Source organism: Rhinoderma darwinii, assembly GCF_050947455.1.
Source record: "Rhinoderma darwinii isolate aRhiDar2 chromosome 1 unlocalized genomic scaffold, aRhiDar2.hap1 SUPER_1_unloc_23, whole genome shotgun sequence".
NCBI lineage: Eukaryota > Metazoa > Chordata > Amphibia > Anura > Rhinodermatidae > Rhinoderma > Rhinoderma darwinii.
This window is the reverse complement of record NW_027461660.1, coordinates 246113-271917: the sequence shown is the minus strand read 5'-3', so window position 1 is coordinate 271917 and position 25805 is coordinate 246113. Positions and strand designations below refer to the sequence as shown.

At 39.9% G+C, this 25805-nt stretch overlaps 1 protein-coding gene across 1 annotated transcript in view; it reads right to left on the bottom strand.

Moving 5' to 3' along the window:
• Positions 1-4324: 4324 nt before the first annotated feature.
• LOC142671116 (uncharacterized) overlaps positions 4325-25805 on the bottom strand; it is a 35304-nt gene continuing 13823 nt past the window's right edge. Inside the window, 5 exon segments of the mRNA XM_075847138.1 lie at positions 4325-6332; positions 16727-16841; positions 16994-17091; positions 21614-21692; positions 24895-24992. Of these exon segments, the coding sequence (XP_075703253.1) occupies positions 4852-6332; positions 16727-16841; positions 16994-17091; positions 21614-21692; positions 24895-24992 (1871 nt within the window). The 3' untranslated portion in view covers positions 4325-4851.

Sequence of the window (25805 nt, the reverse complement as noted above, 5' to 3'; positions counted from 1 at the left end):
GAGAGGACAATCACTGCAAAGAAATGTCATACTCCATTGAAATCGGTGGAGCATGACATATATATCACAGCTAGGACCAAAGTGTTTGTAAAAATTACAAAACACAGTGGGGATAATCCCAAAAGGCAAAACCAATGAAGATAAAGATACATAACAGAAACTATGTCCCAAACCAGGTTGTCCATCCAAACTGTCAAATACGGTGGTGTGACAACAACTAGGAACAATATCAGCTCTAAACCTAGAGATTTCAATAGTACAAAATCCTAAAGAATTTAAGGTTTAAACGTAAAGTCAATTCCGCTGGTATGTATCATAACCTCATTGGTTGCCACATATACTTGTTCAAGGAAATAAACCTCTCTATGCACAGCAATCATATTTCCTAATGATAAATAAACATGTGTCCTCAAAATTTAGGGAAGGGGAAGTGAAAAGAAATGGATATTGACATAATACCCCACTTTTTGGAGAATACCATACAAAGAAATCAACGGCCTCTGCTCCCTTGCAACTAACGTCCAATTTGCTTCACAGTAAGTGAATATCTGTGGAAAAATAGATAAAAAAGACCAGTGATTAATCCACAAAATGTATGGATGAATTACATACGGGATATACCATAAAAATACACCTGGAAAAAAGTCAATATAAGACTCAAATTCCTACATGTATATAAACTAACTATACTACAACGATCAGATACAAACCATAATCCCCAGCCAGTGCTTGCTCAGTGAGCTCTAAACTCCTCTCCAGGTTTACAATGCTCCTAACTGCTGCACGTTGAATATTTAGATCCAATACCTGGGCTGCCAAATACACAACATGCCGCATCTAGTGCACAGATATTCACCCTCAAACGGCTGTTCAAGGCACACATACATGCACAAGACACACCTGGTAGCATTGTCCATGGAGCACAATTTTAAATGGGATAAACAGTATAGTAACACAAATAATTAACTTCTGTTTTATACAGAACACAAAACAATGCACAAAGAAAATTGACCAAACCATAATAATCAGCAAAATCGCACTTTACTAGTGGACTCGAGGAGGATGAGCTGCCCAGGTCCTGATGCAGTTTAGCAGTCTCAAACCATAACATTTCCTCCACCATGATCTCAAGGAATTTACAGGTTTCTTTCTCGTGAAACCCAGTCTATAATTTATAATATTCATAATTTAACATGTCTTCTGATACTGGGGGACAAATTACTTTTTGATTCTTCTTTCCATAGCAGACTGTTCCAGAAGTCATGTTATTTGCCTAGCTGTTCACGAGCAAACTAAAGTCTAGATCTGATGTTTTTTTTCTGGATAACTAAGGTTTTGCTTTGGAGCACCCCATGTAGCTTTAATTTTTGCCGCATTTTTGGAATGGTAGACATCAAGAGAATCAAAATCTGCAGTAGATCTTTAAAGAAATTCTGGGGTTCTCAGAAACTTCTCTCAGAATCTTGTGTTCTGCTCTCAGGCTGATCTTACTGAGACAGACTGGCCTGGACAAATTGGCAGTTGTCTGAAATTTCCACATGCAGATTGTTTTCTGGACAGTGGAATGATTGACATCTAATAGTTTTGCCATTTTCCCTTTCCTGAATCATAGACATCCATAACCTTTCTGAAGGCCTCAGAGCGCTACGGTTCTCGGCATAGTGATACCAGACATTTCAATAACAAAGGGAAACCAAACATCAGGGGATTAACCCCTTAACGCCGAATATATCCGTCCTCAGCAGATGCTAGTTCGCGCAGGAGAACGGATATATCCGTCCTGTGATGGTGCGGGTGCTGACAGTGTACCCACGCGATCAGCGGCAGGAGCACGGCTGTTATACACAGCCTGGCTCCTGCTGCAGCTGCCGGAATCGAAGCACGCTCCGATTCCGGCAGTTTAACCCATTAAATGCCGCTGTCAATAGTGACAGCGACATCTAATGTGTTTGACAGAGGGAGCACCCTCTGTCACCCCATCGTTGCCCCGGCAAAGAAATCACGGGTCACCGTCGGGTTACCATGGCAGCCGGGGTCTAACAAAGACCCCCAGGTCTGCCTTCAGCAAATGCCTGTGAGGCGATGCCGGAGGCATGCCCTAATAGATTGCCTGTCAGTTTTACACGGACAGGCAATAATGCTTTGGTGTACTAAAGTATACCAAAGCATTATATATGCGATTGGCAGATCGCATAGTGAAGTCCCCTAGTGGGATTAAAAAAAAAAAAATATGTAAAATCAGTTAAATAAAGTTCGTGAAAAAAAAAATTAAATTAGTGAAAATCAAAAGTGTCAAAACAAATAACACATACACATATATGGTATCCCCGCGATCGTAACAACTTGAACAATAAAATGAACACATTAATTAAACCGCCGGATGAACGGCGTAAAAAAAAAACGCAAAAAACTCTTTTCTCCCATTCCCCCCATAAAAAATTAAATAAAAATTAATCTATAAGTCCTATGTACCCCAAAATAGTACTAATGAAAACTACACATTGGTCCGCAAAAATAAAGCCCACATACGACCACATTGACGGAAAAATAAAAAAGAATTACGTCTCTTGGAATTCGGCGATGCAAAAACAAGTTATTTTTTTCTAAAAGGCTTATTGTGCAAACGTAGGAAAACATATAAAACCTTTACATATTTGGTATCCCCGTAATCGTGCCGACCCATAGAATAAAGTTAACATGTTATTTACGCTGCATAGTAAACGGCGTAAATTTATAACGTGAAAATCAATGCTGGAATAGCTGCTTATTTTCAATTCTCTCCTAAAATAAAGTTAATAAAAGTTAATCAATATGTTATAAGCATCTAAAAACTGTGTCGACGGAATAAAAAAAAAAGTTACGACTCTTGGAATGCGACGGTGAAAAAACAAAAAATAATCCTTGGTCATTAACATGCAAAATGGCCTGGTAATTAAGGGGTTAAATGAGACACGTTCCTCCTGGATCCTGTCTAAGGCTGGAATCACACAGGTTTTTTTTAGGCAAATTAAAAAGTGTATGAAAAGAATTGGGAAATATAAATGAAGGACTTTTCTTTCCGGCTGGATCCACTTCTGGCTTTGAGATGCAGTTGGATGCTACAGAAACAACCCACTTAGATGTATGGAACTATTTACAGTTTCAGAAATTTATACTAGAAATCTGCCACAAGTGAATCTACCCTGAGGGTAAGAACAGACGGAAAGGCAACCACAACATAGCCACATAGGTGGCGAATGGACACGCGATTTAGCCGGTAAATTATTCAATTAGATAGTTACTTTGTTAGTGTTTTTTTCTTCTATTCCATCACCTTCATCTTTTTATGCTGTTTTAATGAAAGTCAAATATAAAATGTCCATATATGTTAAAAACAAAAACGTTTACATTGTCCTTACGGTCACTCTGGATTCTCCTTCAGTGTGGGGGAATTTATGAATACAGTAATAAGAAGCGAGATTCATGGTGGCAATTCAGCTTCTCTGCTTTGTAAGTAAACCAGGCACTTCTTTTCTTCTTTATATCCACAGTACTTTTTCTTCATAGATTCCGGTCACAGTTGAGCACAGGTAAATATAATTTGGGTGTTTGGCAGATCCAGGCTAATTCCAGCCAAAAAATAAACAAACACTCTTATTGGCTGTTTAACCCGTTACTGAACGCCAATACGCCTTTTCACGATCCCTGCTCGAACGGGTCAGATCGATATCAGTTTAACCCCCTCAGATACGTCACCCAAAAAGCGAGCACCGTATCTGAGTGTTTTTGGAGAGAGGGAGGGAGCTCCCTCTCCCACCCCACCAGCACCCTGCGCATGATAGCAGAGTGCCGGTGTCTTCTATATCAGCCGGGGGGCCCAATAAAGGCCCCGAGGTCTGCCTGTAGCGTATACCTGAAAAAAATTAAAAAAACACCTTTTCCCCATACAAAATGTTTTATTATTAAAAGGACAAAACAAAAAAAGTTCAAAAGCTACATATATTTGGTATTGCCACGTCCATAACGACCCCAACTATAAAGTTATTACATTATTTAACCCACACAGTGAACGTCATAAAAAAATAAAATAAAAAAAACATGCAAAAATCCGTTTTCTATGAATCCTGCCTTAAAAAAAAATTTGATAAAAAGTGATCAAAAAGTCGCATGTACTCCAAAATGGTGCCGATAAAAACTACAAGTCTTCCCGCAAAAAAAAGCTCTCATACAACTGCATCGGCGGAAAAAAAAAAAAAAAGAAAAGACATCGCTCTTCAAATATGGAGACACAAGCACAAATAATTTAAAAAAAAAAAAAATACATTGTTTTTTACTGTGTAACCATAGTAAAACCTACAAAATCAATATAAATTTGGTATTGTTGCCATCATAACAACCCGCTGAATAAAGTTATTGTGTTATTTATACCACACGATAAATGGCGTAAATTTAGGATGCAAAAAAGTGTGGCGGAATTGTTTTTTTTGATTCCCCCCAAAAATGCTTTTTTAGAAAAGTTATTCAATAAAATTCCATGTACCACAAAATGGCGCTGTTACAAAATACAACTTGTCCTTACAAAAGACAAGATCTAATACAGCTATGTCGACTAAAACAAAAAAGTTATAGCTGTTTGAATGAGACGATGGAAAAAACGTAATAAATAGCTTGGTCATTAAGGCCTAAAATAGGCGGGTCACTAAGGGGTTAAAGTCTGTGAATAATTTGATGTGTTTCAAATATTTTTTTTTTTATCTTATAGCATTTCCCACATTCTAAACGAGATTATGGTTTCTACTTCATGTGAATTCTCTGCAAAGTTCCAAAATGTAAATTTATTTTAAAAAACAAATATCTTCCACATATAGATCATCAAAATGGCTTCTCCCCTGTATGGTTTCTCCGATGAGCCCTCAGCTTTGCTTTAGTAGTAAAACATTTCCCACATTCTGAACACTACTATAATTTCTCTCCTGTGTGACTTCTCTTATGTACAACAAGACTTGATTTATCTGTAAGACATTTCCCACATTCTGGACATGAATATGGCTTCTCTCCTGTGTGACTTCTCTCATGTCTAACAAGACCTGATTTATCTGTAAAACATTTCCCACATTCTGAACATGAATACGGCTTCTCTCCTGTATGACTTCTCTCATGTATAACAAGATGGGATTTATATGTAAAACATTTCCCACATTCTGAACATGAATATGGCTTCTCTCCTGTGTGACTTCTCTTATGTACAATAAGACCTGATATATCTGTAAAACATTTCCCACATTCTGGACATGAATATGGCTTCTCTCCTGTGTGACTTCTCTTATGTTTAACAACATAGGATTTTGTTATAAAACATTTCCCACATTCTGAACATGAATACAGCTTCTCACCTCTGTGAATTTTCTCATGTGTAACAAGAGCTGATTTATTTGTAAAACATTTCCCACATTCTGAACATGAATATGGCTTCTCTCCTGTGTGACTTCTCTCATGTCTAACAAGATGTGATTTATTTGTAAAACATTTCCCACATTCTGAACATGAATACGGCTTCTCTCCTGTGTGACTTCTCTCATGTATAACAAGATGTGATTTATTTGTAAAACATTTCCCACATTCTGAACATGAATATGGCTTCTCCCCTGTGTGAATTCTCTCATGTCTAACAAGATTTGTTTTCAATTTAAAACTTTTCCCACATTCTGCACATGAATACGGCTTCTCACCTGTGTGACTTCTCTCATGTATAACAAGATGTGATTTATGTGTAAAACATTTCCCACTTTCTGAACATGAATATGGCTTCTCTCCTGTATGAAGTCTCTCATGTATAACAAGACCTGATTTATCTGTAAAACATTTCGCACATTCTGGACATGAATACGGCTTCTCTACTGTGTGAATTCTCTCATGTCTAACAAGATTTGATTTAAATTTAAAACATTTCCCACATTCTGAACATGAATACGGTTTCTCTCCTGTGTGACTTCTCTCATGTATAACAAGATTTGATTTATCTGTAAAACATTTCCCACATTCTGCACATGAATACGGATTCTCTCCTGTGTGAATTCTTCTGTTTGTTAAAAGACCTGAGATTTTTTTGAACGGTTTACCACATTGAAACCTTTTACCCCCTTTCTGGGCTGTACTTGTGGTAACAATCTGTGATTGGGTAGAAGGTTCCTCATTATTAGTGAAATTATATGATAGGTCTTTACTGTGAAGTCCTGGATGTATATTAAGGGTAATGAGGTTTTCTCCTGAAGAGCGCTGGATGATATCTTCATCGTCTACTTTATAATTTAGCAATAACGTGAAGTTTCCCTCAGAGTTCTTACTGGGATTTTCTGTTAGGATTAAAAAAACAAACTGTGATTTTGTTTCACAATAGAAAAGATGACAAATTTATAACATTTGTGTTAGGCTGGAAACACACATGCCGTGTTTTGAGCCAAAGTCAGAAGTGTATCAAGCAGGAAGAAGTTTAAGCCAAGCCTTTTGACTCCATTCCAGCCTTATAACGCTTTGTATAACAATACATGACAGTCCAGGATTCTGGTCTACACTCAGTTCTCCACTATTAATTTATTACATAAAGCTCGACATAATAAAATAATTTTTGGGAAAAAGCAGAACCTTGTCTGGTAATGAAGCCTGTTCTCTGCTAACACATTTGGACTTTTAAATACTAATAAGGCATACACAATCTTAACTTAATATTGTTACAGTCTAATATTGCCCACAGTCTACATTTAACAAGATAATGTGTCATGAGACAAATCAAAGGATGAATTCATGGACATGATAATGAGGTCTGCATATCCAAATGGCTGAACAGTCACCGGATCTCAATTTTATAGATCATCTTTGGGATGTAGTGGAATAGACAGAGTGAAGTTAATAATCAGAATCTGTAATACAGGTTTCCAGTACATAGTAATATCATTCCACTAAGAATTCAGGCTGTTGTAAGGGGAAAGAGTGTCCTATCAAGTACTGATAATGTGAACCTAATGAAATGAAGTGGCCTCATTCAAGTTTTAGTCATGTGACAACTTAATAGCAAATTGTCGTTCTATTTCTCTCCAACCTATATGTATTTGGTCTTGTTTTTCTCAAAACATATAGGGCTTCGACGTTGTGTAATACAATAAGTGATATATTTAACTGTGATGGAGTGGGAGAGTCGGAGAGGAGAAAACTCAGCAGGATGTTTTAAAATGTCCTTGCAGAGATAGGTGTGGACCACCAGGACATTTATAATCTATGGGCAGTCAGCAACTGGTTAAAATAGGTGCTTTCTAATAATCATGGATATATTTTTTAATCCAATATAAAAACCACATCTTTAAACCCACTTTGAAAACTTCTTAAAGACCTTTAAAGCGTACCTAATTTTAAGACGACTTTTCAGAATAATCTGTTATATGTGTGTACAGGAGGAATAACACTATTTCTGGCCATTACATGACTTGTATATGGCATTCTTTTAGCAGTTTTCCCTCTGCAGGCTCGATCTATAATTCTCAGTTTTCCCTGAGGTAGTGGGTGTAGCTTAACTGCCATCATGTCTTCTATACACTGCACACAGAGCAGAGAGCCACCCTGGTCTACTATCTCTCTGTAGCACACCCTTAGAAGCTGCAGCAGCATGGAGCACATCATACAGCAAGCAGTAAGGAGCAGTGTAGTGGAAAATCCAGCACAGAGGTGACATATAACTCTTACCAGAGGCCTATGTCAACTCTCTCTGCTTCTGCTCCCCCTCTCCTGTTCAAAGTCCTTTATTGACAACAGCATCTGTGTCTATGTGCTCCTGCTCCCTCATTCTGCTTCCCCTTCCTTTCCCATAGACTTCTATAAGCAGCAGCGTCTGTGTGTCTCTCACCTAGTGGCACTAACTTCACATAAAATTTTCATGGATAAAACAGCTAAACTATAACAGTAAGTGAATTACAAAGTTGATATATATCAGGAATACTATTAGATACCACAAGTTGTTTGAAAAGTTAGGGTCCATTTAAAGAAAACATGTTCCAAAAAGTGTATAGTAGATTACAGTGGAGATCTGATTGCTTGATATTGCAGCCTAAGGTTGTACTACGGAAATATCCTGAAGACAACATGCCCCCTTGTGACATGTGTGCAGATTTGTCATGGGGACCTTGTGTGTTTTCTAATAGCTCCTCAATTATTGTCCCAGGCTCATATTAAATATAGAACTATAATGAGGATCTTTCTTCTCAGCGGTTATTATTACAAGATTTGTAATGGAAGAACCAAATAAATAACAAAAGTATAAAGGAAATGACCAAAATGTATGTGTTTTTTCATTTCGATTGACTCTTAAAATGATGTTTAACCAGTTGAGGACTGCCCACTGTGTACGTATGCTGCAGGTTTAAGTTTGCTGCCTGAGTGATTGAGCAGCTAAATGTCGCGTGCCCGGTCGTCAGAGACAGCCAGGGACCCTGAAAAGAAGACAAAAATTGTTTTTTACCACTTGTCTTCTCTGCACTCATGTACACAACGCTCAATGAGCGCTGCGGCCTCTTTTGATGCCGGTGGTCATGTGACTAGTCACATGAGCGCCGAGATGCCGGTAGTAGGAGGCTGCTGCTGTATCTAACTAGACCCAGCACAGCCCTATCAGTGACAATAGTCACGATAACAGGGTTGATCTCCCCTGCTGTAAAGCGCCAGTTACAGAGGAAAAGTATAGTGTAAAAAAAATAAAATGAAATAATAAAAGTTCCCCAAATGTCTTTTCTGATGGAAAGGCCATAAAAATAAAAGTTAAAAAATAAACAAAAATGAAGAAAAAATGACACATAAACCCCTACCCTAACGCATGGTCACCTACATGTACGTAAAAAGCGTTAAGGGGAAGTATGGAGCGCGCTCACGGGCAGAGCACGCTCCATACTCAACGGATGTCGGCTGTGTAATACAGCCGACACCTTACTGCAACGGGTAGAATCCAAGATCAGTTGATTCCGCCCGTTTAGCCCCTTAGATGCCGCAGTCAATTGCGACTGCAGCATCTAAGGCATTAGAAAAAGGGTCCGGCCAGCTCAAAAACCTCATCGGTCTTCCCGAAACGCGATTGCACGAAGCTGATGGTTGTCATGGCAGCCTGGGGGCCTAATGAAGGCGCCCAGGTCTGCCATTTCTGTACTCCCACGAAGTCCTGCCAGATGCCTGTAAGAATAAATGATATACTGCTATACATTATCGTTGCAGTATACACAGCAAGTGATCGCTAGTTCAAGTTCCCTGGAGGGGGGCGGGGGGGCTAATGAAAAAAAAAAAAAAAATAAATAAACTGTAAAAAATAAAAAACTAAAAGTTACAAAAAACCAAAACCTTTTCCCACCTGTTCTCTAAAGTAATGTTAACAAAAATGAAAATGAACATAACTGGTATTACCACATCCGTAAAAATGTAATCTATTACAATCTAATGTTATTTAACCCGCACGGTGAACGCAGTACGAAGAATAAAAAATTGTAATTAAAGACGCCATAATTGTTGTCTTTTTGTCACCCCAAGAAATCTAATAGAAAGTGAAAAAAAATACACATGTATCCCAGAAAGGTATTAATAAAAACTATCGCCCCACAAAAAATAAGCAATCACACCACCCAATCAAGCACATTTTTTCCAATAAGATGTAGTTTTATCTCGAAATTGTTCATTTTCTTAACAAATAAAGGAGAAAAAGCACCCCAACATTTGTAAGGAAAATTCTCCAGAGTACGGAAATACCCAATATGTGCTCATAAACTGCTCAGAAGGGAAGGAGCACAGATTTTGATGGATTAGTTTCCTAGCCCCATGTTGCATTTGCAAAACACCTTTGGGACCAAAACAGTGGAAACACCCTAAAAGTGACCCCATTTTGGAAACGACACCGCTTAAGACATTTATCAGAGGTTAGGGATGTCACGATACCTGAATTTGGACTTCGATACCGATACCAAAACGATACTTTGCCAACAGTAATTAAAAAAATAAAAAATTCTTCCATTTTCTGTTGTGAGGCATGAGGTGTTATTGAATTTTGAATGTGCCTCACATTAATAGTAATTAACCCCATCATGTTTCGCAGTCATAATTGGTTAATATGTGAGGTACATGATGGGGTTAATTACTAGTAATGTGAGGAACATGGAGGTTAAATTCATCACACCTCGTGCCCCACAATAAGTGAAAGAAAGCAGTTTTTATTTTATTTTTTTACAGCGTACACATAATAAATGACGGAATTTTTTTTTGAGGAGGTTATTACGGCCGCGCTAATACCGAATATGTGTATTTTATGTATTGAGACTTAGTTGAATGTTTATTGTAAAAATAATGTATGTATTTTTTTTTATTTAATATTACTTTATGTTTTTACTTTATTTTTTAAACTTTAATGTACTGGCATATATCTATATGCCAGTACATTAGCCTGTGTACGGATAGTACACAGGCAGTTGTTAGGGCATACTGAGGTATGTCCTAACAACAGGAAATATGGTAAGATAGCCCTGGGGTCCTTCAATGGACCCTGGGCTGTCTGCCTATATATGGTATGTCCCTCAATCTCGTCACAGGAATTCCCTGTGACGCGATCCAAAGTGCATCCCCCCTGCTCATTTTTCCCTGAATGCTGCAGTCAGCTTTGATTGCAGCATTCAGGTGAATAACGGTGCAGATAAGAGGTTTCCCTGATCTCCGCCGGCGGGGATGTGTAATACAGCATTGACCCGCTCCTGACATTAAAAGCATCTGCGGTCAGCATGAAGTGATGCGGCAGGCGCTGCACTAATGAGCGACGGTGCAGGCACTCAAGATAGAACATAGGGGTGTTTTGCAGTGCGCCCGCCATGTTCGGTCTTCATTGACGGCAATCATTAGTACAGCGCCGGCAGCATCACATCATCCTGACGGCGCGCACTTGTTGTCAGGACTCAAAGCGGGGCGATGGCTGTATTACACAGCCGCAGCCCCGCTCTCATACATTCATGTATTACTATACTGAGCTGTGCGGCCGCAGAGCTTAGTATCGAAATACACGAAATAACGGTATCGAACCGTTTGGGGATGAACAGTATCGAAGTTTCTATGCATCGTGCATCCCTATTAGGAGTGTAGAGCATTTTGACCCCACAGGTGTTTTCCTGAAATGAATGTGCTCCGGATGGTAAAAAGTGAAAATTGCAATTGTTCCACAGATATGCCATTTCAGAGTCCAATATGTTGTGCCCAGCTTGTGCCACTAGAGAAACACACCCCAAAAATTGTTAAAAGGTTCTCCTGGTTATAGCAATACCATATATGTGGTAGTAAACTGCTGTTTGGGCACACTGTAGGGCTCAGTATTGAGGCAGCGTCTTTTGGCGCCTGGATTTGGCTTGGTAGTAGTATGGTATATGTAATATGTGAGGATTACATCAGGGTATATGTAATCTGTGCAGTACATAAGGGCATATGTAAACCGTGTGGAGTACATCAGGGCATATGTAATATGTGCGGAGTACATCAGGTATATGTAATATGTGAGGAGTACATCAGGATATATGAAATCTGTGAGGAGTACATCAGGATATATGTAATCTGTGAGGAGTACATCAGGGTATATGTAATATGTGAGGAGTACATCAGGATATATGTAATATGTGAGGAGTACATCAGGTATATGTAATATGTGAGGAGTACATCAGGGTGTATGTAATATGTGAGGAGTGCATCAGGATATATGTAATCTGTGAGGAGTACATCAGGGTATATGTAATATGTGAGGAGTACATCAGGGTATATGTAATATGTGCGGAGTACATCAGGGTATATGTAATGTCAGGAGTACATCAGGATATATGTAATCTGTGAGCAGTACATCAGGGTATATGTAATATGTGAGGAGTACATCAGGATATATGTAATATGTGAGGAGTACATCAGGGTATATGTAATATGTGAGGAGTACATCAGGGTATATGTAATATGTGAGGAGTACATCAGGGTATATGTAATATGTGAGGAGTACATCAGGATATATGTAATATGTGAAGAGTACATCAGGGCATATGTAATATGGGTGGAGTACATCAGGGTATATGTAATATGTGAGGAGTACATCAGGGTATATGTAATCTGTGAGGAGTACATCAGGGTATATGTGATATGTGAGGAGTACATCAGGGTATATGTAATATGTGAGGAGTACATCAGGGTATATGTAATATGTGAGGAGTACATCAGGGTATATGTAATATGTGAGGAGTACATCAGGATATATGTAATCTGTGAGGAGTACATCAGGGTATATATGTAATATGTGAGGAGTACATCAGGGTATATGTAAGATGTGAGGAGTACATCAGGGTATATGTAATATGGGTGGAGTACATCAGGGTATATGTAATATGTGAGGAGTACATCAGGGTATATGTAATCTGTGAGGAGTACATCAGGGTATATGTAATCTGTGAGGAGTACATCAGGGTATATGTAATATGTGAGGAGTACATCAGGGTATATGTAATATGTGAGGAGTACATCAGGATATATGTAATATGTGAGGAGTACATCAGGATATATGTAATATGTGAGGAGTACATCAGGATATATGTAATATGTGAGGAGTACATCAGGGTATATGTAAGATGTGAGGAGTACATCAGGGTATATGTAATATGGGTGGAGTACATCAGGGTATATGTAATATGTGAGGAGTACATCAGGGTATATGTAATCTGAGGAGTACATCAGGATATATGTAAACTGTGAGGAGTACATCAGGGTATATGTAATATGTGAGGAGTACATCAGGGTATATGTAATATGTGAGGAGAACATCAGGGTATATGTAATATGTGAGGAGTACATCAGGGTATATGTACTATGTGAGGAGTACATCAGGGTATATGTAATCTGTGAGGAGTACATCAGGGTATATGTAATACGTGAGGAGTACATCAGGGTATATGTAATACGTGAGGAGTACATCAGGATATATGTAATACGTGAGGAGTACATCAGGGTATATGTAATATGTGAGGAGTACATCAGGGTATATGTAATCTGTGAGGAGTACATCAGGGTATATGTAATACGTGAGGAGTACATCAGGGTATATGTAATATGTGCGGAGTACATCAGGTATATGTAATATGTGAGGAGTACATCAGGATATATGAAATCTGTGAGGAGTACATCAGGATATATGTAATCTGTGAGGAGTACATCAGGGTATATGTAATATGTGAGGAGTACATCAGGATATATGTAATATGTGAGGAGTACATCAGGTATATGTAATATGTGAGGAGTACATCAGGGTGTATGTAATATGTGAGGAGTGCATCAGGATATATGTAATCTGTGAGGAGTACATCAGGGTATATGTAATATGTGAGGAGTACATCAGGGTATATGTAATATGTGCGGAGTACATCAGGGTATATGTAATATGTGAGGAGTACATCAGGGTATATGTAATATGTGAGGAGTACATCAGGATATATGTAAACTGTGAGCAGTACATCAGGGTATATGTAATATGTGAGGAGTACATCAGGTATATGTAATATGTGAGGAGTACATCAGGTATATGTAATATGTGAGGAGTACATCAGGGTGTATGTAATATGTGAGGAGTGCATCAGGATATATGTAATCTGTGAGGAGTACATCAGGGTATATGTAATATGTGAGGAGTACATCAGGGTATATGTAATATGTGCGGAGTACATCAGGGTATATGTAATGTCAGGAGTACATCAGGATATATGTAATCTGTGAGCAGTACATCAGGGTATATGTAATATGTGAGGAGTACATCAGGATATATGTAATATGTGAGGAGTACATCAGGGTATATGTAATATGTGAGGAGTACATCAGGGTATATGTAATATGTGAGGAGTACATCAGGATATATGTAATATGTGAGGAGTACATCAGGGTATATGTAATATGTGAGGAGTACATCAGGGTATATGTAATCTGTGAGGAGTACATCAGGATATATGTAATATGTGAGGAGTACATCAGGGTATATGTAATCTGTGAGGAGTACATCAGGGTATATGTAATATGTGAGGAGTACATCAGGGTATATGTAATCTGTGAGGAGTACATCAGGGTATATGTGATATGTGAGGAGTACATCAGGGTATATGTAATATGTGAGGAGTACATCAGGGTATATGTAATATGTGAGGAGTACATCAGGGTATATGTAATATGTGAGGAGTACATCAGGATATATGTAATCTGTGAGGAGTACATCAGGGTATATGTAATCTGTGAGGAGTACATCAGGGTATATGTAATATGTGAGGAGTACATCAGGATATATGTAATATGTGAGGAGTACATCAGGGTATATGTAAGATGTGAGGAGTACATCAGGGTATATGTAATATGGGTGGAGTACATCAGGGTATATGTAATATGTGAGGAGTACATCAGGGTATATGTAATCTGTGAGGAGTACATCAGGGTATATGTAATCTGTGAGGAGTACATCAGGGTATATGTAATATGTGAGGAGTACATCAGGGTATATGTAATATGTGAGGAGTACATCAGGGTATATGTAATATGTGAGGAGTACATCAGAGTATATGTAATATGTGAGGAGTACATCAGGGTATATGTAATATGTGAGGAGTACATCAGGATATATGTAAGCTGTGAGGAGTACATCAGGGTATATGTAATCTGTGAGGAGTACATCAGGGTATATGTAATATGTGAGGAGTACATCAGGGTATATGTAATATGTGAGGAGTACATCAGGGTATATGTAATCTGTGAGGAGTACATCAGGGTATATGTAATATGTGAGGAGTACATCAGGGTATATGTAATATGTGAGGAGTACATCAGGGTATATGTAATATGTGAGGAGTACATCAGGATATATATATATATAATCTGTGCAGAGTACATCAGGGTATATGTAATCTGTGAGGAGTACATCAGGGTATATGTAATCTGTGAGGAGTACATCAGGGTATATGTAATATGTGAGGAGTACATCAGGGTATATGTAATCTGTGAGGAGTACATCAGGGTATATGTAATATGTGAGGAGTACATCAGGGTATATGTAATATGTGAGGAGTACATCAGGGTATATGTAATATGTGAGGAGTACATCAGAGTATATGTAATATGTGAGGAGTACATCAGGGTATATGTAATATGTGAGGAGTACATCAGGATATATGTAATATGTGAGGAGTACATCAGGGTATATGTAATATGTGAGGAGTACATCAGGGTATATGTAATATGTGAGGAGTACATCAGGGTACTGTATATGTAATATGTGAGGAGTACATCAGGGTATATGTAATCTGTGAGGAGTACATCAGGGTATATGTAATATGTGAGGAGTACATCAGGGTATATGTAATATGTGAGGAGTACATCAGGGTATATGTAATATGTGAGGAGTACATCAGGGTATATGTAATCTGTGAGGAGTACATCAGGGTATATGTAATATGTGAGGAGTACATCAGGGTATATGTAATATGTGAGGAGTACATCAGGATATATATATATATAATCTGTGCAGAGTACATCAGGGTATATATAAACTGTGTGGAGTACATCAGGGTATAATAAGAGGGTATAATAATGGGGTAAATAATACAATTATCCATAGATGTGGGTTACGCTGTGATGCAATCCTTTATGCACAGGCCGGTGTCGCACTGATAAATGGTGTCCTTACTTATCCCCCTCTGCGTAGTTTGGGGAATTTTGCTGGGAAAGTGTTGTCCTGGTATAATACGGGCGCCCTCGCTTCCAGCAGATATGTTTGGGCCCTTCTCTTTGTGGTTCCCAAATATTAGAGCCCTGATAATCACCTCCTGATACAGAAGGAAAGTTCCCATCGGACCGGTTCATCTGCATATTTTTTCATCTTCGACTAATGGGAGCCATATCTTTATTTTTTCATAGGACGTAGTGGTTTGGGGGCTTTTTAGTAATACCATTGTGGGGTACATGCAACTTTTTAAACACATTTTATTCCATTTGTTTTAGGCAAACTGATCAAAAAACAGCAATTTTGTTTTAAATGTGTGTTCACTGTTCTGTATAAATCACGTTACCTTTATCCTGCGGGTTATTTTTATTTTATTTTGTTGATTGAGCAGAGTAAAGGCTTATTTTTCGTGGGCGAGCTGTAGTTTTTATTGGCACATACGACTTTTTGATCACTTTTTATTACATTATTTTTTAGCGCTAAAGTGACCAAATAAACAGCGATTCTGGCGGTTTCATTCATTTTTTTTACGGTGTTCACCATGTGATTTAAATAATGTTATATTGTAATAATTCAGACTTTTTACGGATGCGGTGATACCAATTTTGTTTATTTTTTACAATACTTTAAGAGGAAAAGTGGGAAAAGGTTTTTTTTTATTTTTGTACACCACTAAAAAAAATTTACTATTTTTAACACTTTTTATTAGTCCCTGCATGGGGTTTGGACCAGCGATCGTCAGACATACTAATGTATTGAATTATTGTCATTTTTACAGGCTCTAAGTCTAGTGTATGACCAAATTCATACATCACCTTGTAGAGAACTTCTATGTGCAGTCACAGCTCCCTCAGGTCCTGCACTATGTATAACACATTGTCTGACGTGTTACTGTAATGTAGAACTAAGGAGGAACCCCACCTTAACAAACCTCCCAATTCACTTTCTAATATCATTATTACTGACCTGTGGTAACACCTCCTGGAATTTCCTCCTCCACTTCACTCTTACATGGTTGATCGCCCCTCACCCGCTCTTCTTCTGCTTCATGCTCGGCTTTACTATTAGTCAGATCTTCCCCCTGATTTCACATATGGAACAATTCAGTACAATACAGCAGAGTGCGAAGAATCTAACAGATCAACATAAGAAACCACCAAAATCTATGACCCCATGACCAAAAAGCTCCACACCCCCCTATATAGATCTGGTATAGGGCTCAGCTTCATCTACCTGATGATTCTCTGGCACATTGTGATTTTCCTCTGGACAGTCCTGGGAATACAGAGGACTGGGACATTTCTCTGGTGGATTTCTCCTACTGGATCCATCTGTAGGAAACACGCAGTGGCGGAATAGATTATTTACATGGGATGATATGAGAGTAGTATCTAGGTGATTCACTGTGTATAAGATAGCAAATGTAGTTCAAAAATGTAAATATATATTCACCGCCTGATAGAACGATTAAAAATAAATTTTATTATTAAATTGATAAAAGATATGGCTCAACCAGCCATTATTTCCAGAAGCAGGCAAAAGCAAGTGATTGGCGACAGTAGAGGTGTACCAGAGTGAACGAAGTTTCTCAAACACTCCAGGACCACCCTCCCTGCTTATTGTATAGTATTTCGCTACACCCTTGCCAATAGATAACAATCTATCCAGATCCAACGCGTTTCAGCAACACATCAAGAGTGATGCCTCATCAGGGATTACTAGATAGCAAGTTCAATTAGAATTGTTAGATTTCAAAAAGCTGGATAGCACTGTATATGTGCAGATTTTAGCCTCCAGACGCGTGAACGGCTCTGATACAATGACCGCACACGCGCCCGGGAAGCTGCAGGCTTATACGATTGAGAGCCCGCCCTCATTCCAATCGTCACCGGGGCACCCGCCAATCCGCATGTAACACGCACATTGTGACGTGCCGGAGGCGGCGCCTCACGATACAGACGACCAATGAGGGTATCTGGACGACAAGCGTCCATAGTTACTTAGGGGACGCTAGACGCGGCTCCTAAACTGCTGTCAACATCAAAAAACAAGGAATGGATCAAGAACGAATGTCCCTCCTATCACACATAGCACTGTCCCCAAACAAGCGGGGCAGTGTGAGGTGGAAGAGATATGTATCACGGGAGTCGTCAAGAGGAGACTGACCCCCAGTAATTCCATAGTTGCCTAGCAACTTATCGTTACCCTCCTAGCCAGGGATCAGACTCAGATAGAGGATGGATATAGCCCATTATCCCAAGGATTCTGCATAGCAGTCCTATACGAGCATCCTCCCAAAAACGGAGGATGCCCGGCAGAGGAGAAACTCCCATACATGGTTGCTCCCTTGATCTCAAGGCGCATACAAAGTGAATAGAAAGGAAAAAAGTCAGCAAGTGGAGAACAATGCAGCCACAAATCGCAATAGAAACCGCATAGTGTGAACAGGGACTGAAATACCATTTATCAGTCAAAATATAATATATTGATATATTCACAGAGACATCCCAAATTCTCAGAGATGCCATTGTCAGTCAAAATACTATATGTTGGTATATTCTCAGGGAAAACTGGGAGTAACCAAAATCACAACTTGTCACAACTAGGCACACATAGCTCGACAGAGAGGAATGAGAAATAAGAGGCACAAAGTAACTAGAGAAAACAAGAATAGGAGATTTGTTCATTCAGTCCATGGGGATTAATGGTCTGCATCCTAAAAATCCATTCAGCCTCCTTTTGTAGAATTTTCTTGTCCAGATCCCCCCCTCTCGCGAGCGGTCTGACATATTCAATTCCCTGAAAGCCAAGAGCAGTAGCATCCCCATCGTGACAGGACCATACGTGTCTTGATACCGGGGTGTCCACCTTCCTTCTGACATCCCCAATGTGGTCACGGATCCTTCTCCTAAACTCCCTTTTTGTTTTACCCACGTACTGTAGACCACATCTACAAGTAATCATGTATACAATGCCTTTCGTTTTACAGTTGATGTATGATCTGTTGTCAAATGTTTTACCAGTTTTCGTGCTTTTGAAACTACTGCTACATATAATGGACACACATGCTTTGCATGTTCCACATCTATAGGTACCTTTTAGACTGTTCTCCAACCAAGTACTGCATTGTGCCTGTGATAGTAGATGACTATGAACCAATCGGTCCCTAAGGTTCCGTCCCCTCCTGTATGTAATAAGCGGGGAGTCTCCTACCAGGTCCCCCACATCGGGGTCTGCCTTAAGGATGCCCCAGAACCGCTTAAGGACTTCCCTCACCTCTCTACTGGCAGAGTCAAAAGTACCGATCACTCTGATCGACTCTTCCTCCACTATCTTTGGTTTAGGGTTCAGGAGATCGTTCCTGTTGCAACCCAAGGCATTTTGATATGCCCCTTTCAGTACATCCCTGGGGTACCCCCTATGTCTGAATCTATTCTCGAGGTCACGTGCAGATACCCTAAAGTCCGAAATGGTGGAACAATTTCTCCGTGCCCTGAGATACTGGCCCTTCGGTATTCCTCTCTTCAGGCTAATTGGGTGCCAGCTTTCCCAGCGCAGTAAGCTATTGGTCGCAGTCTCTTTGCGGTACATATTCGTCTGTAACATCCCTGTGTCAGTTTTGGAGATCAGAATATCCAAAAATGTAATTTTGGTGTCTTGGATTTCAGATGTAAAAAATAGACCCAATTCATTGGCGTTCAGTATCTCCACAAACTCCTGAAAATCCCGCCTGGTCCCTGTCCACAAAATCAGAATGTCATCTATAAATCTAATCCAAAGTAAGATAGATGATGACCATTTATCCATAAGGTCACTGAACACAACCTCTTTTTCCCACCACCCCAGGTAAAGATTGGCAAAGGTAGGTGCACAGGGACTACCCATGGCCACTCCTCTGAGCTGGTGGTAAATCTTCTGATCAAATAAAAAGAAGTTGTGTTCTAGACCAAATCTCAACTGTTCAATGGTAAATTTATTATGGGCCTGATATTGTATCCCTTTATCCATTAGGAAATATTCAATGGCTCTACAACCCTGATTATGTGGGATGGAGCTATACAGGGACTCAACATCTAAAGATGCCAACAAAACATCGCCATCGCAGCGTATACCCTCCAGTCTTCTCAGTACATCCATGGTGTCCCTCACGTATGATGGCAGGGACACCACGAACGGCCTGAGGACCTGGTCCAGGTACAAACTCGCATTCTGCGTAAGGCTGTCAATCCCCGATACAATGGGGCGACCTTTCAAGGGATTCACCCCCTTGTGTATCTTGGGCAGGCTATAAAATGTTGCCATTTGAGGGTGCTCCTTAAGTATAAAATTCATCTCTCTGTCATTAATGAGATTGGCTGATTTCGCTGGACCAAGGATGTTCAAAAGTTTACCTTTAAAGTTTGCAGTAGGATTGCTGGTAAGTACCCCATAACAATTGCGATCATCAAGGATGTCATGGCACATCTTTCTATATTGTGGTCGATTCATCACCACAATATTCCCCCCTTTGTCAGAGGGTTTTATAATGATATTATCATCTCTTTCTAGAGATAGTAGGCCAGCCATCTCATTGCTAGAAATGTTAGAACAGTGTTCTCTTTGGTTGATCAATTTTAGCTGATCCTCAACCACCTTCACAAAGACATCAAATCGGTGTGTTGTCACTTAGGGGTGCATATTTTGTAGATGGAACCCGTAATTCGGTAAATGGGCCCTTGCCCTCCTCCCTGTGACCCTCCTCCCACAAACCCTCCAATAGTCTAAAATGTGGGAGATCTTCCTCCATGATGCCCAGCTCAAGACATTGTCGTTTATTATGCATTTTAAAAAACTTTTTCCATTTCAATTTTCTAGCAAAAAGATTCAAGTCCTTGACCCAAGTAAAGGGAGCGACCATGTATGGGAGTTTCTCCTCTGCCGGGCATCCTCCGTTTTTGGGAGGATGCTCGTATAGGACTGCTATGCAGAATCCTTGGGATAATGGGCTATATCCATCCTCTATCTGAGTCTGATCCCTGGCTAGTAGAGTAACGATAAGTTGCTAGGCAACTATGGAATTACTGGGGGTCAGTCTCCTCTTGACGACTCCCGTGATACATATCTCTTCCACCTCACACTGCCCCGCTTGTTTGGGGACGGTGCTATGTGTGATAGGAGGGACATTCGTTCTTGATCCATTCCTTGTTTTTTGATGTTGACAGCAGTTTAGGAGCCGCGTCTAGCGTCCCCTAAGTAACTATGGACGCTTGTCGTCCAGATACCCTCATTGGTCGTCTGTATCGTGAGGCGCCGCCTCCGGCACGTCACAATGTGCGTGTTACATGCGGATTGGCGGGTGCCCCGGTGACGATTGGAATGAGGGCGGGCTCTCAATCGTATAAGCCTGCAGCTTCCCGGGCGCGTGTGCGGTCATTGTATCAGAGCCGTTCACGCGTCTGGAGGCTAAAATCTGCACATATACAGTGCTATCCAGCTTTTTGAAATCTAACAATTCTAATTGAACTTGCTATCTAGTAATCCCTGATGAGGCATCACTCTTGATGTGTTGCTGAAACGCGTTGGATCTGGATAGATTGTTATCTATTGGCAAGGGTGTAGCGAAATACTATACAATAAGCAGGGAGGGTGGTCCTGGAGTGTTTGAGAAACTTCGTTCACTCTGGTACACCTCTACTGTCGCCAATCACTTGCTTTTGCCTGTTTCTGGAATAATGGCTGGTTGAGCCATATCTTTTATCAATTTAATAATAAAATTTATTTTTAATCGTTCTATCAGGCAGTGAATAGTATCTAGGTGACCCTCAAAACAGGTTTGTCTTTACAACGAATGAAAGTCCCCCCCCCCCCTCTTACACTGCTGATCAGCCATTACATCCGTCTCCTCTTGTGCTTCATCTTTAACTTCAACCTTAATATGAATCAGATCTTCACCCTAAACAGACAAAAAAGAAAAAATGTAAAATGAAACTGGGTTCAATGACTTTATAGCAGAGTTGTAGTTTGGTTCTCCAGCACACGGGGCAAAGATTCAGTTTGCCCCCCCCGCCCCCAACATCTCTTTCTACCTCGCCATCATTGCTTTCTCTACCAATCAATGAGGTGTCATTTATATAAGTAACTCGAGTATTTTACATCGTACATTTTACAAGCGATATAAATTCTAGAAGGGAGTTACCAGAACAATAAATGAAAATAGAATAATTTAAAGAGGTCAGTGCCGGACTACAACAGATTGTATAACGGAGGCTAATGAGACTACATGGTGACATAATGAACAGCCTTCTCTCGTAGATAGTGTCACCCACCCCTGTAGTTACAAGGTTCGGATAGACTTAGGTAATGGTGTGGGTGCATTAGTAGGGGGCTAACCCGATCCAATAGAGAAAAAGTACTATGCACACCAATATGGAGTTATTTATCCAAACAAATAATTTATTTATTTATAGCCAGTGACAGTGCGACGTTTCGGTCAATACCATGACCTTCCTCAGGCACTATAGAATTAACAAAATTTATAGAAGTATAGATTCCGTAATAAGTGGTACAGAATGTCATCAGTAACAATAAAATCAATTATGTACAGATCACAGATGTATATAAATCTTCATATGAAGCAATATCAGTAGTAAGTGAGTACTGTAAGATCTATGTGACACAGGTTACTGTAGTTCAAACAAATAATGAAAACAAGAAAGAAAAAAGTAACGTTTTCACTGAGTAAAACACACATTGTAGATTTTCAGCTATGCATAGAACAGTGCGTTTTGTACAGAAAAAAAATCTTACATTGCAAGGAGAGGTTGCCGGTCATCAGACAAGACATAAATGTTCAATAACAAAATGCTGGTGGTAAATGTGTAATAATTAGCAATGTATAGTAATCATCTGAAAAGGTGGAAAAGGAAAATACAGGCAAACCAAGAGATATATAGACCAGTATATATAGTTGACAAGTAACAGTGGATGGATCTAGGTATAGAAAGTCTGGTCCATAGTATAGAGATGTGTTATCAAATGAACCACATAATTATGTATAGGGAATTTACCTTTCGTCAATGCTTTATCCTGCGTGGATGGCGCTGTAAGCTTGGCGGGTAACCGCTATAGTGTGGCGCTACAGGAATGTCAGAAAACCCCTCTGTTATGTATCCAGCTGTGCAGTCACATGGCGTGCTTGGAACGCACATGTGAAACGCACCATGACCGGATGTTGTCTTTCAGACCGGAAGTTGTCATAGCTATATGCAACGTGCTGCTCGTAGCCGGTGTGTGTACACATGGCTAATTTTCATATTGCCTATGTTAGAACGGGGAGAAGAAAACCACAGTGCTGGGAGTACCAGCTGACTAGAAGGTAAGACAAATTAATGTCAGTTCAAACATGTTGTTGCTAAATGTTTGTTTGTGTAGTAGAGAGATAATAGTGCAGGAGTGAGTGCATGGAAGTATTAGATCTATTCAGAGATGATTGGAGGGATATAGAATCGGACCGTACGTCATCTAGGAGGAACCATGTCAGGTTGAAAGGATACATGGGTATGTAGTGTATTTTTCTTCCAGAGAAACCTTGAACAATGATTTTAAGTCTGCAAAAAAATTCTAGCTATATCATCTATACTAACTACTACCAATTTTTTTGCAGACTTAAAAATAATTATGTGGTTCATTTGATAACACATCTCTACATCTCTATACTATCAACCAGACTTTCTATACCTAGATCCATCCACTGTTACTTGTCAACTATATATACTGGTCTATATATCTCTTAGTTTGCCTGTATTTTCCTTTACCACCTTTTCAGATGATTACTATACACATCTACAATGTGTGTTTTACTCAGTGAAAACTTTACTTTTTTCTTTCTTGTTTTCATTATTTGTTTGAACTACAGTAACCTGTGTCACATAGATCTTACAGTACTCACTTACTACTGATATTGCTTCATATGAAGATTTATATACATCTGTGATCTGTACATAATTGATTTTATTGTTACTGAGGACATTCTGTACCACTTATTACAAAATCTATACTTATATAAATGTTGTTAATTCTATAGTTCCTGAGGAAGGTCATGGTATTGACCAAAGTGTCGCACTGTCACTGGCTATAAATAAATAATTTGTTTGGATAAATAACTCCATATTGGTGTGCATAGTACTTTTTTTCTACCCCCCCTGTAGATACTGCCACACCCCCCCTTGTAGATACTGCTATAAAAACAGCCCCTACTTGCAGATCCTACCACACCGCTCCCTTTGTAGATACTGCCAGACACCCCTAGTAGATAGTACTACACCCCCCTTGTAGATAGTGCCAAACACCCCCCCTGTAGATAATGCCACACCCCCGTTGTAGATACTGCCACACAGCCTCCCTTGTAGATACTGCCACACAACTCCTCTGTAGATACTGCCACACAGCTCCTCTGTAGATAATGCCACACAGCTCCTCTGTAGATAATGCCACACAGCTCCTCTGTAGATAATGCCACACAGCTCCTCTGTAGATAATGCCACACTCCCCACTGTAGATAGTGCCAAACACCTCCCTTGTAGATAGTGCTATACTCCCTCCCTGTAGATAGCGCCATTGGGGCTCCCTTTAGTAGTGGAATCCCTGCTCTGTCTGGAGGAGCCCCTGACGTCACTGTCCATATATGGATAGTGACGTCAGGGGCTTCTCCAAGAGCGGAATCCTTGGCCAGAGTGTTTTCAACAATCTGGCCGGGGTTTTTACTCCAGGAGGAGTCCCTAATGTCACTGTCCATATATGGACAGGGGTGTCAGGGGCTCCCTTTAGGAGTGGAATACCTGGCCAAAGCATCGGCAACTCTCTGGCCAGGAATTCCGCTCCAGGAGTAGTGAATGGCAGAGCAGGGATAGATTCCTGCTCTGCCATAATATTCAATTGTATCTGCGCCCTGAGGACGCAGATACAATTGAACATGGCAGTTGCCGGGACACGTCTCGGTAAATCTGGGACTCTCCCGGCAAATTCAGGATTGATGGCAACTATGCCCGTGCTGCCTAGCCCGGCGCCCCCCTACCTTCTTTCCTATTTGTGCCCAGGGCACATGCCCCCCCCGCAGCTTTATAGATATATTTTAAAGAAAGCTTAGCGCCATCTACCTGATGATTCTCTGGCACATTGTGATTTTCCTCTGGACAGTCCTGGGAATACAGAGGACAGGGACATCTCTCTGGTGGATTTCTTCTACTGGATTCATCTGTTGGAAACACACAGTGACTGAATACATGACTACTGTATATCTGTCTATATATCACACACTTCCCTCTACATCTGCAATTCCATGTTTAAATAATCAAAGTCTAAAAGGTCGCGTCCTGAGAATTGCAGATACAGTTTAAAGGATATTTGCAGAGGATATTTATTAAGAGCTCCCTGCCAACCAAAGAAAAAAGTGCCCTGGTACGCCCTGGAACAATGACACCTCTGCTTATTAGGGAATTCTATATTTCAAGAGAGGGAACCCACAGTGAAGACACTTATCTTTTATTAGTCACACAAAGTACCTGTATTAAGGAAAACAACTACTCCAAGTTTTCTCTCCACAAGGGGTGGGAAACCACTGAGGTGTTGGAGGAAGCTCTACGGTTTTATAACACCAAGTTTCCTTTTACCTGGTGCGGTTATGAAGAATGAGAAAATAAAAATATATGATTACATTTAGTTAAAGAGGCTCTGTCACCAGAATTTGCAACCCCTATCTGCTATTGCAGCAGATCGGCGCTGCAATGTAGATTACAGTAACGTTTTTATTTTTTAAAAACGAGCATTTTTGGCCAAGTTATGACCATTTTTGTATTTATGCAAATGAGGCTTGCAAAAGTCCAAGTGGGCGTGTTTAAAGTAAAAGTCCAACGGGGCGTTTTTACTTCTTTTACTAGCTGGGCGTTCTGACGAGAAGTATCATCCACTTCTCTTCAGAACGCCCAGCTTCTGGCAGTGCAGATCTGCCACATCAGCACCAGAGGCTACAGTTGATTCTGCAGCAGCATCAGCGTTTGCAGGTAAATAG